General features: G+C 41.4%; 1 protein-coding gene across 1 annotated transcript in view; it reads right to left on the reverse strand.

The window, feature by feature from the left end:
- The window catches only part of PRMT3 (protein arginine methyltransferase 3), a gene marked incomplete at its 5' end in the record, with an annotated part of 54,760 nt that overhangs the window by 3,421 nt on the left and 36,222 nt on the right, over positions 1-15,117 (reverse strand). The window contains 2 exons of the mRNA XM_010136215.1: positions 6,994-7,081; positions 7,285-7,335. Coding sequence (XP_010134517.1) covers positions 6,994-7,081; positions 7,285-7,335 — 139 coding nt within the window. The remainder of the gene's footprint in view (positions 1-6,993; positions 7,082-7,284; positions 7,336-15,117) is intronic.

A 15,117-nucleotide genomic window follows, 5' to 3' on the forward strand; every position in this document is an offset into this window, starting at 1 on the left:
GCAGGAGCCTGACCGTTACGGGTGTTCAGGCCCAACAAACCACCTTTTTCCTATCTGTAACTTCATTAACCTGGAAGGATTTGATTAAATCCAAAGATGCCACGCAGTCTCCTCATACATACCCATAACACCCACTAACACGGTGCTCAAAGCACTCTTTATCCTGACCTGCATTAACACCTAAGAACCCTAGAAAAGATTTCACTGGAATTGATTCAGAGAGCTGCCAGAGAACTGCAGTGCCTTTGGGCTAAAGACACCTTCACTACCAAACTGCTGCTGAGAAATGCTGTTACGAATCCCCTACACTGCAAAAACCACAAGCTTCCGAGTGGCAGTCACACGTGCCTTCCCAGTCACACAACAGCGAGCTCTGACACTGCTCCTCACAAGGTTGGCCTTGTTTGAGGCTGACAGTTTGAACTGTATCTAGTTTAGACTAACTGGACCCACTCTCTTACGCAACACTCAAGTCTAGCATGCAACTGAAAAAAGGTGAGTCTCTAGAGCATTACTCTGGAAAAGTTCGCTAGAAAGTCATTTCCATATACCATCTACCTTCTGAAAACGAGAAAGAACAACAAAGGACAGAAATCATTTGTAGTGGGACCAAAAGCGCCTCCCTTAAACTCAATAACCTACCTGTAATCCTCCAGCTGGCCGTAAACTGCAGCTGGCTGCTTGTCCTACTGAATCCCCAACCTAGTGTGACCCAACAAGCAGCTTCTGCACCGGGCAGTAATCACGGCCGACACCTTCTCCCACCAGTTGGCTGCTTTCATAAACTAAGGAGCTGTTCACCAACTCCTTCCTGTTACATCACTGTTCGTCCTCTTCTGAAACTCTAAGATTCTGCCTTTTCCATTCACGCTCTGGGTATATTCTCTGAAAAGTTTACACTTAATTAGCATGTTTCAATTCCCCAAGACAAACTGAACTAGGCTGCTAGAACAAAGTCCACACAGCCTACTCAAGCGAGTAAGGCAAGACAGCCCTGGTCTTACCAAGGTAAGCTACCTGGTTCAAAACGTAGAGGTGTGATAGCCAAACTCACTCACCTAGAACTAGTCTTAAGTCACCGCTTTTTGTAGTAGAGACAAAACCGCATTGCCTTCTGACAATCTTTCTCTCTCAGCAGTTGAGACAAAATTCCGAGAGAACTAGCTGTGCTCTGTGAGCCACAACCCCTTGCAGTCACACAACTTGAAGGTGATACACAAAACGGCACAAGGAGTCCATCCAACTTTTCCTGTCTAGGCACAGAACTTAGCTTTCGATGAGACAAAACAGCCACGGGAAGAGATTCTCAATTCAGTACCTGCTGAAATGTTAGAAATGTTTCCAAAAAGCTGGCAGGATTATTTTAAACTGCAGATTTCAAAAGATACAGTGTATGACAGGCGAGATCCGGCACGACCTCAGAATTCCAGGTCTAACGTTACTGGGCTTTAGAAGAAAGCATTGTTTTTGAAGGTATGACTTGTGGGGAAACAAGGGACAGTCTTCTATAGCCACCATGCTGCAGCTGCAGGCAGAACAGGCACTAAAACGGAACCAAATTATCCAAACTGGGATGTACAATTTTGAAGAATTTCAGTACACAGATCAAAACACTCTGATTCATCTATCTGTGCCAGTGTTGTTCTACTCGTATCAAAGCGCAGAACAGGCACTAAAACGGAACCAAATTATCCAAACTGGGATGTACAATTTTGAAGAATTTCAGTACACAGATCAAAACACTCTGATTCATCTGTCTGTGCCAGTGTTGTTCTACTCGTATCAAAGCTCCCTAGGTAGACAAACTGACATTTTTCAGTTTGTACATCTACAAACAGCAACCCAATTATGGAAACTGCGGAGTTAAAGACCATCAAGGATTTTACAGGGGCTCAGTCACGTGAGTTCTGCTTCAGTTTTGCTGTGCTAGCCCCTTTTAGCACCACAGAAGAACAAATCCAGGTTTTATTTCCACTGCAAGGCAATATCAAGAGCGCAAAACACCAACATTATGCTGGTTTACTGCTAATAGACTTTGCTTGCATACAGATCCGTTTTTAATTTAACATGCTGTCACTGAGAAGATTCTGTGGACCCTTTAAAAAATTTTTGTAAGCATTTTATTTAGTAAATGCTTGAGTCAACCAAATGAGAAGGATATTCTGTATATAATTCTTTGTTTATGAAACTGAAATGGAATATTTCAGCAAACAAAAAGGAAACCACTTAGGTTTGGACCATTAATAAGAAAAAGATACTGCTTTGGCATCTCAATTTCAGTTTTCAAAATAAGGACACTTTCAAGCTATTGAAAGGGCTGCTAAGTAAAGCCTTGTACTCTGTAGGGAGTCAACAACACAATATTCTTTTGTCTGAGAAAAGCCCGTTTTTCTGGCTTCTTTCTCCAGTTTCTTTAATTTTACTGCTTGCTAAGCAGTTAAAGCAGCTACAACATGCTGACGCTCTTTTGTTTGACTTCATTAGTACATCAGCCTCAAGTCTCTCGTCACAGTCGCTGACGAGGAAAACCAGCTTTGCAGAACAGGGGTATAGTAAGAGACTATCCCCCGCTCACACGTTTTATACATCAAAACCGAATCAGCAGAAATTATCCATTAACACTATACGCAAAGCTGGCTTCCACAGGAGGTATCAAGCTGAAACTCAGTAGCAAATCAGAAATAGTAATTAGGTGTAACTTTTACTGTCTCCAGATTAAGCCCGTCCCATTCCATCTCAGAATTTGCAAAGAGCCTAGCACAGGCTGCGGCAGGAACGGCAAAAGAGGGGGAAAGAGCCACAAGTCCCATCCTTTGCCTTGTAACAGCTCAATTCTCTTATTGGTAGACCAGAGATCAAAACGTTCTGTCTTTTTTATGGCTGAGAAAATAGATCTATTTTTACAACAACTAACCTGGCATCAAACGACTGAGAAAATGAGCTAGTTCACGCTGCAGAACAAAACAATTCTGCCATGGCATAAAGGAGACTTTTCCTGTTAACCAGCCAACAGGTCCAGATATCTGTAAGCTCAACCACTTTTATAGAGTAAATCCAAATACAATCACTGTTTTATAACCACTTCAGGCATATCCCCAAAAGCTATAAAGCATCTGGCAGAGACTTTAGGTCAGCCTTTACTATTTTACGCGGAATTAGAAATCTGAGGGAACCATTTTTCTTTACTGGGGAAAAAAACCTAACACCCTGTCTGAAAAATGCTTTCAAAACAAGAAAACATTAAATGCTTCTATACAACCAAATTCCTCTTTCACAACCTATTAAAATACTGAAAGCAAATGCACCAGGAGTACACTGGTCAGATTACTGCAAGACTAAAATCATATTATTTCTATTTATTTTCTGTTATTTTCTAAGAAAAGAGCTTGTCCTGACTCAGTGCTGCAGGTGACACCAAGTTGGGTGGGAATGCTGATCTGCTTGAGGTAGGGAGGCTCTACAGATGGATCTGGACAGGCTGGATCGATGGGCCAAGGCCAATAGTATGAGGTTCAACCAAGCCAAGTACTGCACTTGGGTCACAACAACGCCCTGCCACACTACAGACTTGGGAAAGAGCGGCTGGAAAGCTGCCCAGCAGAGAAGGACCTTGGGGTCCTTCACAGCTGACTGAAGATGAGCTAGCAGCGTGCCCAGGTGGCCAAGAAGGCCAGCAACATCCTGGCTTCTATTCGAGATAGTGTTGCCAGCAGGAGGAGGAAAGGGATTGTCTCCTTGTACTGGGCACTGGTGAGGTCACCTTGAATACTGTGTCCAGTTTCGAGCCCCTCACTCCAAGAAGGACGTTGAGGTGCTGGAGCGGGTTCAGAGAAGGGCAACAACACTGGTGAAGGGTCTAGCGAACAAGTTCGATGAGGAGCAGCTGAGGGAAGTGAGGCTGCTTAGTCCAGAGAAGAGGAGGCTCAAGGGAGACCTCACGACTCTCTACAACTCCCTGGTAGGAGGTTGCAGAAAGGTAGGACTCAGTCTGTTCTCCCAAGTAACTAGCAACAAGACAAGAGGAAAGGTGAATACTAGGAAAAATTTCTTCACCAAAAAGGTTGTAAAGCACTGGAACAGGATGTCCAGGGAGGCAGTGGAGTCTTCATCCCCAGAGAGACTTCGAAACACAGCTGTGGTGATTATGGACATGGTTTAGATGCAAACTTGATGATCTTAAAGGTCTTTTTCAACCTGAATAATTTTAGGTATACAATTAGTCACACGTGGATTTTCTTCGTTGTGTCCCCCAGTGCCATACATACATTTCTTATTCTGAGAATTTATACAGAGGATTCATGAATACTGGTAAACACAGGGATGGGTGCAGAGACTGAAGCCTTCAAATAATGCTAATTAAATACAGTTACTTTTTTCTTCAATTAGCTTGCATTGAGAAAAGTCCATCTGAAGACAAAAAGTTTCCTCAAAAGCCAAATACACTTGGAGTGGAGCTCAGTTCAACATGCTGGGCAGAAACAATGCATGGTGAGACGGTAACAAGCAGTGCTACTCCGTTAACAAGCGACAGATGAGAAACAGCTGGAAGTGCAACTTTACATATTCTGCAAAAGAAGGTTGAGCAGTTTGTTCAGCTGCTAAAATGGAAAGTGAAAGACTGAAGAGATTGAAGAATATGGTTAACCACAAATGACCAAGATGAATATTTTAGTCACCATTTTTACAAAGAAAATAAAAACATACAAAAAAAGGGAAGATAGGGAAATCTGTACTTATAGTAACACGTCTTGAGGAAAAGACTTTTGGAATAATGAAGGAGAAGGATCCAAGTCAGAGAGAATGATTTAAAAAAACCCCAAACCTAAATTAAGGAACATTCCTATAGGTGTATCAGGAAATACCTTCTGCCCTGATGGGCTTATGTCATTCACGAACAACAAATAGCCCACAGCAATTAAAACAAGGATTACAAAGGAAAATGAAGTTACACCAAGAGTTTCTCTCGGGACCTTTTCTAACACTAAAAGTAACAGGTAGAGAATGCTAGATTAAAGTGGTAATTTTAATGCAAGATATAAAGCCAGACAGAATGGGTAAAAGGCTGGAAAAAAGGAACTTAAATAATGTTGGAGAGAAAGCAATAGGTCTAAAGAGAAGAGAACCACAGCTGGAACAAGATTTGCTAGGGGAATAATTTTAAAAAATGAGCTAATAAAGGAAGGAGTTACAGCAAAAGTGATCTTGAAGGTCAGCTAGGTTGTGTCCACTGCCTCAAAGTACACTGTTTCTGCAGCTGTCTTCAGAAAGTCACCGCACCCAGACTGCGATTCTAGAGCCAGGCACGCCTCCCAGTAATTTCACGCATTCGGTAAATGTCAAACGATCTATGTAATATTAAATAATGTGCATATCCTAACAAATATCATTGGACTTAAAAAATGTCACTTCCCGCTCTATGACATTGAAATTTAATGGGTTGCAGCAAGGAGACCTTAGTCTGCCTGTCCAGAAAGAGGAACGGAACAGAACGCAAGCCGAGTACCAATGCACCAAGGCGTACGGGAGCCCCAAGAAGCGACAAGACCTAAGAATATGCAAATAAAAAGTATTTAAGAATACGAAGTCGAAGCATCAAAGAGAGAAATGCTTTGTCAGGTAACATAGACCATAGTGCCTTCAGGAAAGCAGCTCCTGGTCAAATGTTGTCATGGCTGACAGCTGGAAGAGGCAACTGTGAAAGCAGATTATCTTTGAGGGCAGATGCTGCTTTCACCATTGCACATTGGTCATTAGGCCTGTTAAGAGAGGTACAACGTTCCACCTACACCAGCTCCTCTGTAGCGTCTCTAAGCCTCTTGACCTCAAGTTTTTGTGGCACCCACTTAAGTATCTGTATTCTTTCCCCTACTACGTCCAATCTATTTATAAACTGTTCAGGTGGGAGCCAGGTATACCATGAGCTTATTAACTGACCAGCGGAAACGAGCCCCACTCTGAGGCTCCTCCCTTGGTCCTGCTAGTCTGCAAGGTCCTCAAAGAGGATTAACACACTGGGTGGGAGCTCAGCAGCAGTGAGTAAATACCTGGTGGTTAAGTGGACAACGATAAAAAATAATAAAATAGCAAAAAAATCTAACTACTGTAATCGCTTTGAAAGAAAGTGCAGTTCTACAGGAATAGAAAGGCAAGACTTAATTCTTGACTTGTTAGTTGTCCATCCTCTTGCATGACTATCCTGTGATGGTCACGGACATTTGTGTGTCACAAAGCAAGGAATATTCGACTACTTGCACAGAAATGTATTTTCAAGACTTAACCAAATAGAACTAATTAAAACACCTACCGAGCATTAAGTTCTTCAAAACCTTAATTCAACAATTTATCATCTGAGTTTTGGGTTATCCCTGGTGACAACACAAGCCTTTTCACTTGCATCAAATTCAAGGTGTACTTACCCATTTTACAAAAACTGACAGTGTATCAGAATAGCATCTTCCACACTTCAATGGATCAGGTTCATAGCTGCGAGTTGTCTAAAAGTGTTTTCAATTTACAGAGTAGTTGCGCAGTGCCAGGTACAACACACCAATTAATGACTTTTTAACAAATCAGCGTCGTTCAGGAGTGGTACAAAAAGTTCTATGCAATTACTTGACAACTATGATACCGAGGAACATCAGTAATGTTAAAATTAAGGGAATGTTAATAGCAACGTACTGGTCTAATGTTTTTCTGCCTCAGAAATGCTTTGATACATCAGAATTACAGTATGGAGCTCCACAGGTATAAAGGCATATGCCCAGTTACAATACTCCTACACAGACATTTATCTCTATTTCTAACAAGTTTTGTATAGACAGATATTTCCCAGTGCTTTGTTGAGACAAAAAAATGTCTTTAGCAGCAGCGGAAAAATTTATTTACTAGTTCTTTTCAACACTTAGATAATTTTCCAAGTATTTTAGATTTAAATTGAATGGTGACAGCAGCATAACACAACCACTGCTGCACCACAACTGAATTTAAATATACCTGCTTCTACAGGAATCGGCTTCTCCAGGAGAAGAACTGTCTGTTTCCAGTGGGTTTTGGTACACTGGGGACCAGTTGAAAACAAGACCTGCAATGGAAGAGTTCAAGAGTTTGATTAAGAACAACATTTTTGATATCACTCCACATCAATCAATTACCAAACACTCATGCACGTGAAGCGTCTGCTACGGCAGAACAGACTCACTGCCAAACACCTTGCAGCAGAACAAAATCCAGACCCACCCTCATCTCTCAATGACATTTTGAACATGCAGAACCCCAAATACTCACCTTGTTGTGGCAGTTCTTCTCAAAAAATATATCAAAATAACCAGCAACTGCCTATAAAAAAAAAGGAGGAAATGCAAATATGATAAATAGTGACACTCAAGAAAAAAATCTACCATTAAAATATGTTTATTGCAATTTCTGCTCCATTTCAAGCTTCTAAGACGTAGAAGCTCAGATTTATGCTTTCAAGCATGCTAAAAACCCTAAGTAAAAAGAAAAAAATCAGCTGATCAGCTGTTATCACACCTTTGTTCTACTTGAGAATATTTAGCCCACTGTGACTGCATATAATTATATATTGAACTTCAGTCTGAACTTCCAAAATAACCCACACACCTGAACAGCAACTGGAACTCTGAGGAAACAGCCTTTCAGATGTGCAAAGCACAAAATTCAGTCCTTGTGCTCAACAGCTCCCACGACTCTCAGCACACGCGCGCACACGGTACGAGGGGTTCTGCTCGCCTTCCCTCCGCGTAGCTTAACACCATTTTCCACAAGAGCTCCCTGGGCACAGCGGCAGAGCATAACCACCCACGGAACATGCTCCATGCTGGTGCTTCCAGCAGTTTGCAGTTCCCAACAGGAACTATCCCTGTAAGATTCCTGGGAACACTTCTGTCCCTCCTGCCACCCCACTCCCCACCTCCAGAAGAGCCTCTCTCTTCAGTGTATAGTTCATTAGTGGGACTTCCCAGCTTGAAGAGGAAAACACGTTCAAAATGTCTGCACACTAAACAGTCTCCTGACAGTACCGGTTACACAGTCTTTTAAGGCTGGCTGCTTTCTTGACAAAGAAGCCTTGTGAAAATCCCAGAAATCCAAAGATTTCAAATAATGAACTGGAAGATGCATGAAAGACCACCTGAAAGACCATCCACTCCACAGTTCCACCTCTGAAAGCCTCTCTGGGCTCACCTTGGCTTTCCACCTTCTCTCTTGAAAAGGCTGAAGCAAACCAGCCGCTGGGCCCACGGCAGTTACGCTTTTCTGTTGTGTGTCAGCCTGAAGAAATGACCCAGAGTAGAGCTGCTGAGTAACTCCAACTACAGCAGATGGGGACTCGTTACAACCCTCCTCCGCCCGCGCCAGTGTTCTTCTCCTACTCTCTCTCAAAAAGGCTAAAGCAAACCAGCCGCTGGGCCCACGGCAGTTACGCTTTTCTGTTGTGTGTCAGCCTGAAGAAATGACCCAGAGTAGAGCTGCTGAGTAACTCCAACTACAGCAGATGGGGACTCGTTACAACCCTCCTCCGCCCGCGCCAGTGTTCTTCTCCTACTCGAAGTCTAGGAAACTGATTGTTCTGAACGGTTACAAAGGCCCAGCTCTGTAGCATGTTCTTCATATTGACTCAGAGAGAGATTGTGAAGGAAAAAAAGTCAAACACGCTTAAAAATTTAAGGTAACAGCCTGAATGGTGTCAGGCATTATCACTGTGAAATATGGAATGTGAATGGTGGACAAACCACTCCGCTTACTTTTCCTCTTCCTCTGTAGTCTAAATCCAGGAACAGATTTCACCAACACAGTGGTAAATACAAAGTCTTAAAGACAGTAAGCCGATGTTAAAGCACCTGTCTTAGCTTTTCAACCTAAGGCACTCCAGACAAGTTTGGAAAGTTCCACATTCTCATGTGGCCAAATATTCTTTAAAAAAATGAACCGAGGCAAGACTAAGGGACCTTTGTGACAAACGAGCACCAGAGGCTGGAAGCGGTGACTCTTCCATCCCTTAAAGTCCTATCACTCAATGCTGAGAATCTCATTCCCAAGTGAATGACAGCCTTGTCTCTAACACGCCTTTTTGAGTGAAGATTGAGAAGGTTTTGACAAAGTTTTATGGACCCATCAGATCACTGTTACTGATACGCCATCTCTATGGGACATTAGACAAAGACCTACTAAGCCATAAAAATATTTTTCAATCATCAGGTCAATACTGTTGGTATGCTTACAAACAAGACCTAGGATATGATTACTGGAGAAAAGAAAACAAGGCTGAAGCAACAGAAATACACTGAAGAACTGAGGGGAAAAAAATTGGCTTCCAAAGAAAATGAGACGATCAAGCTACATTCTGGACCAGAAAGTCAAAAGCTCCAAGCGGATCTACCTGGAAGGAGGCTGCAGCGAGCTGGGGGTCAGCCTCTTCTCCCAAGTAACAAGAAATAGGACAAGAGGAAACTGCCTCAAGTTGTGCCAGAGGAGGCTTCTGTTAGACATTAGGAAAACACTCTTCACCAAAAGGGTTGTCATTGGCAGCACTGGAACAGGCTTGCCCAGAGAAGTGATGGAGTCACCACCACCAGATGGATTTAAAAGACACGTAGAGGGACGTGGTTTAGTGGTGGACTTTGCAGTGTTAGGTTTATGGCTGGACTCAATGACCTGAAAGGTCTTTTCCAACCTAAATATTTCTCCTATTCTAAGTCACCAGCAAAGTACTGGGGGATTCGGCGCTGCCTCACAGTTTGTAGTTATTTCCCATCTCCATGTTTTGTGAACAGCTTCACATAAAACATTAGAATTTGTGCTTCTACATGAAGCAGTAGGAAGAAGCCTATTTCAATACTCCCAAATGCAAGCACTGAAAAACCCTAAAACAAATCAGCCCCCTTGCCCTTAAAGTATACGAGTGTCAGCTGTGCAGAAGAAACGGTCAGAAGTAGACACAGATGATACTTCCTACAATTTTATCTACAGTCCCTAGTCCTGTACAATCAAAAGGAAAATCTCATGAATCTAAAATCCTACACAAATCTAAGTCAAAATACCTGATAATACAAAACTAGCTCTAAAATCGTGCCCTGGTTTCTGTCTGTTTAAAGATTTACATCTTCCCTTACATGTTATTGAATAAATTACTTGATGATTGTTTTTTCTTTTAGATTTAAGTACATTTCAGTGAAACAGTACTGTAAAAGTGAATTTCAAAACATTTTCCCTTCCGATTCACTTTTGACCACTCCTACAAACCACAGTAGCTGTAACAGCCAATCACAAACTATTTAAATACGCAATACTACAAAGAAAGATATTTCCAATGTTTACAGCTTGAAGGGAGATTAAGTCCTCCCTTCTTGTAAAACTTATCACATGCAGCTAAGCAGAAAAGTAAGGAGAAAAAAAATCACAAGTGACATAATAGAGGCAATCGCAGACACAACATATTACAGTGGAATATGGGGCTGGCCAGGTTTTTATTAAAGGTGGCATCTTTTTTACAAAAATTCAAAAGGAAGAAAAGGAACAAGCAAATCACGCCCCATAAATTCTAGAGGATGTTTTATAACTACTGCCTTGTTTTTGCCTTTTTTTTTTAAGCATAACAATAACAGTTATTTCTTCCATTGCAATTTTCCTCATCTTTTTGCTCCACCTTTGACAGCTCATTTACAACTTCACCAGCAATTAATGAGCAAGAACTTAAGCCTTCTCTGGAAGAATCTTTCAAGTGCCAGTCTCTTGAATACCGTGACAGAGGAAACCAAAAATAATGACTTCTAAACTGGTAATAAGTAACAGCAGCTCTAGCCTGACACATGCTCTAACCTCAAACGATGTTAAATATCAGGAAACACTGCAGAAATATTATTCTTCTTGGTCTCAAATAAATTGCCAGGAGAAAAACAGAGTTATGAGGACAAAAATCTCCAACCCCAGAACAAAGTGTGCATAACTGCACAGGGAACTAAGAAGATTAAATGAAGAACTAAGGAAATATTTAGGAATAGATGTACATTACTGAGACTGCAAAGCGTCATCCTACAAAGGTCAACAAAGAGTTCACTCAACTAACAATAACGTATTCCTGAGATTACAACAGCAGCCACCAACCGCCACCTGATTTTCTAACACCCATGTTTTGATGAAGAGCTCACGTAAAGTAGTTTAAGACCTTTGTCTGTCACCGAGGGCTTCTAAGGGGTTCCTGGAAACATATGAAAAAGCTGTAAATGAAGCAACTCCTCCCAGTAAGAGTCTCTTGTCTTCAACATATTTTTCTTCCCTCCCAGAAAAATTATTTTGAACCTATTTCCCCCCATTTATTCATAAAACGTACAAAATATATTAAGGTCACATGTACTTCAACATATATAATGATGAATATTAGTACACAGTATTTGTACTCTTCCTTTCAGAGCCCTAGGCTGAAATGGGAAGAGAAGTCTGTGTTTTAATTCAGATATATCTGAAAGCTACAGCTTTTTTCTGGAGAAAATGGCTGGCTGAACACGCAGCATTTCAACGGGATAAAACAAACGATACTGCTTGACTCCTTATGAGCACTCGTAAAGGCCACCCTACCAATTCACTTAGGAACACGGAAATTAAAAATTATCATCATTGCTATCACCCACAGTGAGTAATTTATCATTCTTGCTCTTCGCTAGTATCGTGTTCCAACAGTGAGTGGCTACAACAAATACAATTAGACAGCTGGCCACAGGAGTGGGAGATAATGTGCTTTTGATGGAGTTTAGCCAAGCATGGAGATGGAATGTTTGTCATCCACGCAGCAGAATTGAAAAAAGAACCCTCGCTACTAAAACCCAACCATTTTGTGTTTTAAAAAGACCAAGAATCTGGAGATCACTGCAGAGGAGGCTGCCCATACCGACCCAGATCGGAAGGATAAACCCTGCTTTGTAACACAATAGAGTAATCTTTCCTTTAAAGAGAAATTGGGCATTCAAGGCGTGTTTAACCATGGTACCCCAAACCAGGTTTTGAACTTCAAAGTTTAAAAAATTCAGTTTCTCACCTAAGGCTGGAATTAAAGACTTACATGCTCATACTTATTGCTGGCTCCCAAGTGGAAGATTGGGCATTAGGAAATTAAACTGTCTAACATTTTAGAAGAATTCAACAAGCAAAGATTTTTCCTTAGTCAAAATAATTGTCTCCAGTCATCTCAACTTCCTTTTTCCTCCTAAAGGTTTTAATACATCAGTCACGTCCTCTGGTTCATTATCCTTCTTTCACCCCCTTCCTCCCTCCCACCTTTTATACACATCCCCAGCTCTTTGACAAGATCTCCTGGGAGCAATGAAGAGATACTGCCATTTTCCTCCCAGGGAATATTGTTATTCAGCTAGGAAAGATCAACCTTGATGGACTCCCCTCGCAAACAAAAGAGAAAGTTTGTAAATTGATTTCTACACTGAGGGTAATCACCATTATACTTTATCTCAAAAGCTCACACCATGAGCAACTTTGAATACAATTAATGGAATATTTTCCTAGCAGCATCTACGAACTGATATTAGCCAGATGTCTCATTAAAATCAGCAGTGACAAACCCTAGCTCTTCACTAGGAAAATGCACTTTTGGAGGCTAATTAAATTTATTTTTGGACATTATCTTTGTAAGACTGAAATCAAGTCAACTCGCACTAAAAGGGCTTTGAAACAATTTCATGTAATGATTCCATGCAACTGTTCCATGCTTTGAAAATCTCCAATCTCTGAAAGCTAAAACAACGATAAATAAACTTAATGCTAAAAGACACTACTTTGTGGTAAACCACAGGAGGAATAAAAGAAAAATCAGAGAGAATATGTGCTCTGCTAAAAGGCTCCACTCCTCCAGTAACTGCTGAAAGATGAAGCACCACATACAAGGTGCCATTTAAAATCTTGATTTTTTGCTCAATCTTTCCATATTCCTCAAGTTCATCACGAAAATTTTTTCTTGAAGACTTAACTGCTTGAACATCTGTAAAAAACCCCCAGCATTTAGAGCACTAAGCATTTTTTTTTAAGGGTACGACTCAATAAGGGCTCTGCAGGGTTATCTGCAATACACTTCGGATGCACCTGCAGAGAGACGTCCGGCTGATCTGCTACAAGCACGATTTAATACTCTGCTAGGGGTTCTTTTTGGTCTTACAAGAGTAAGAGAGTAATTTAAAATAACTTATGGGTGAAAGGACAGACAAACCAGGTATGTGGCAATTAGTAATACTAAGCTCTCAGGTTTGGGTAACTGTGTAGTTTTTCTATTTCACACAAGCTCATCACCAAGTCTGGGCTCATCACTAGTCCATTTATCTAAAACCAGAAACCAGTTAGTCTGTTGCCTACTGAACTGCACAGCTTTCAAACAAACATTGGTGCAGTTAAGTGGCACTGTCATGCAACCAGACAAGAGATCAGCGAGAAGATCTTTGAAGAGCAGGAATAATTATAATATCTAGAAAGAAGAGAAATACATCCATTTCAGCACTTGCACTATCAGTTTTCAGGAAATAAAAGGTTAGTACTAAAAAGTGACAAAGCAAAATAGAGGAAAAAATATAAAATCAAAAGATAGAAAGAGGTTGGGTGGCAAGTTCCAAAGGTTAGCATTAGGCTTGAGAGGCTCATCTTCCTGTGCTCCCCCCAGCCAAAGAACAGAGGAGAAGCTCTGTTCCTAACTCTCTTCTTGGTGAAGCTTTACAAAATCCTCCCAGAAGTGTTTCCCAGAACAATTTACAAGAACAGAAATAAAGCAAGGGGAAATCAAGAAGAGGTCAACTTCTCCACTGGAGACCAAAAACAAACACAGAATTTCAAACAATGTCTACTAAAGGGGAAAAAAAAAACAACAAAAAGAGAAAGTCTGAAGAAAACCTCAGGTCAGATTTTAGACCTGAAATGAGCCACTGAAATGAGAAGTGCAGCCTCTACCACCTGGGGGGTGCTGGGGTGTTCCAAGTCATAATCAAAGCAAATGTGGTAATGAGTTGGTAAAAATGCTGCATTATGGCTCCGATTCCTGTCAGCTCCTACAACTTCTAAATACGCAGACGTGCAAACAGGTTGATGGGAGGAAACCACAGACCTCGCCATGGCTAGTGCGTCCAGGGATGGCAGCTGAACGTTCAGCTCTTCAACGTTACGTTGCAAACTCAGACTAGACAAGGCCACAACTCTTTTCTCCCAGTAGTCGCTGCTGGAAAAACTAGTTCAGCGACAGCAACCGTGCCTATTTCCACATTAGAATGTCCACCGCATACTTGTCTGCACCCACGCAGTGCCTGTGGAAGCGGCAGAATGGAAACCCGTTCCCCACAACCCACTGGCACAGTGCACACGAGTAGCTGCTCTGCAGTAGGATCCACAAAACGAGCGGCACCTCGCTGTGCACGGGGGCTTTGCGCTTGTCTGGTTTTCAGAGACAGACCACTCGATGGGAGGGAGTCCTAGGGCTGATGGCAACACTGGCCTGAAGTTCGCTTTGCTGTTGATGGCAATGCTAGGAGTCAGACCACCACTTCTGTTTTCACACTTTTACGGCACAGAAAGGGCTGAGAACAAACTGCTTTGACACGAATTTCAGGTTGGGAGCTAAAAAACCCTGATATATACACATATATAAGGATGAATTTACAAGTCATTATTTTTGTGAAATTTTTTTTGGCAAAGCTAAACATATTTTAAAAACGCAAAAATTAGAACGGACAAGAACAAAAAGCGAGAATTTTGGCAAATAGAAGCAGCTTTCTCTTTTTGTGCAAAAAACCGAAAAGCCCGTAGAACAACAAAACACAAATGCAAACAAGAAAAACATCAAATTTTCAAACGACAAATTGCCATCTTAAAGCATCTTCTCAAAAATTCTCAGTATAAATAATGGACTTTTATTGTTCATTTACTGCAAGGTTAGGCAGCCTGATATGATGGATGAACTGTCAACCCCCAACTAAACTTCTACAATCCATCACAGAAAGAGTGGAAATTTCACTCAGTGTCAATAAAACTAAATGATGAAGTGCAGAATACTTTACAGCCCTTTGATCATTTTTTAGAACCTGCATTCACTGCAAAATTCCACCAACACCGATCTTC

Source organism: Buceros rhinoceros, unplaced genomic scaffold, assembly GCF_000710305.1.
Source record: "Buceros rhinoceros silvestris isolate BGI_N320 unplaced genomic scaffold, ASM71030v1 scaffold705, whole genome shotgun sequence".
In the NCBI taxonomy this organism is placed as follows: domain Eukaryota; kingdom Metazoa; phylum Chordata; class Aves; order Bucerotiformes; family Bucerotidae; genus Buceros; species Buceros rhinoceros.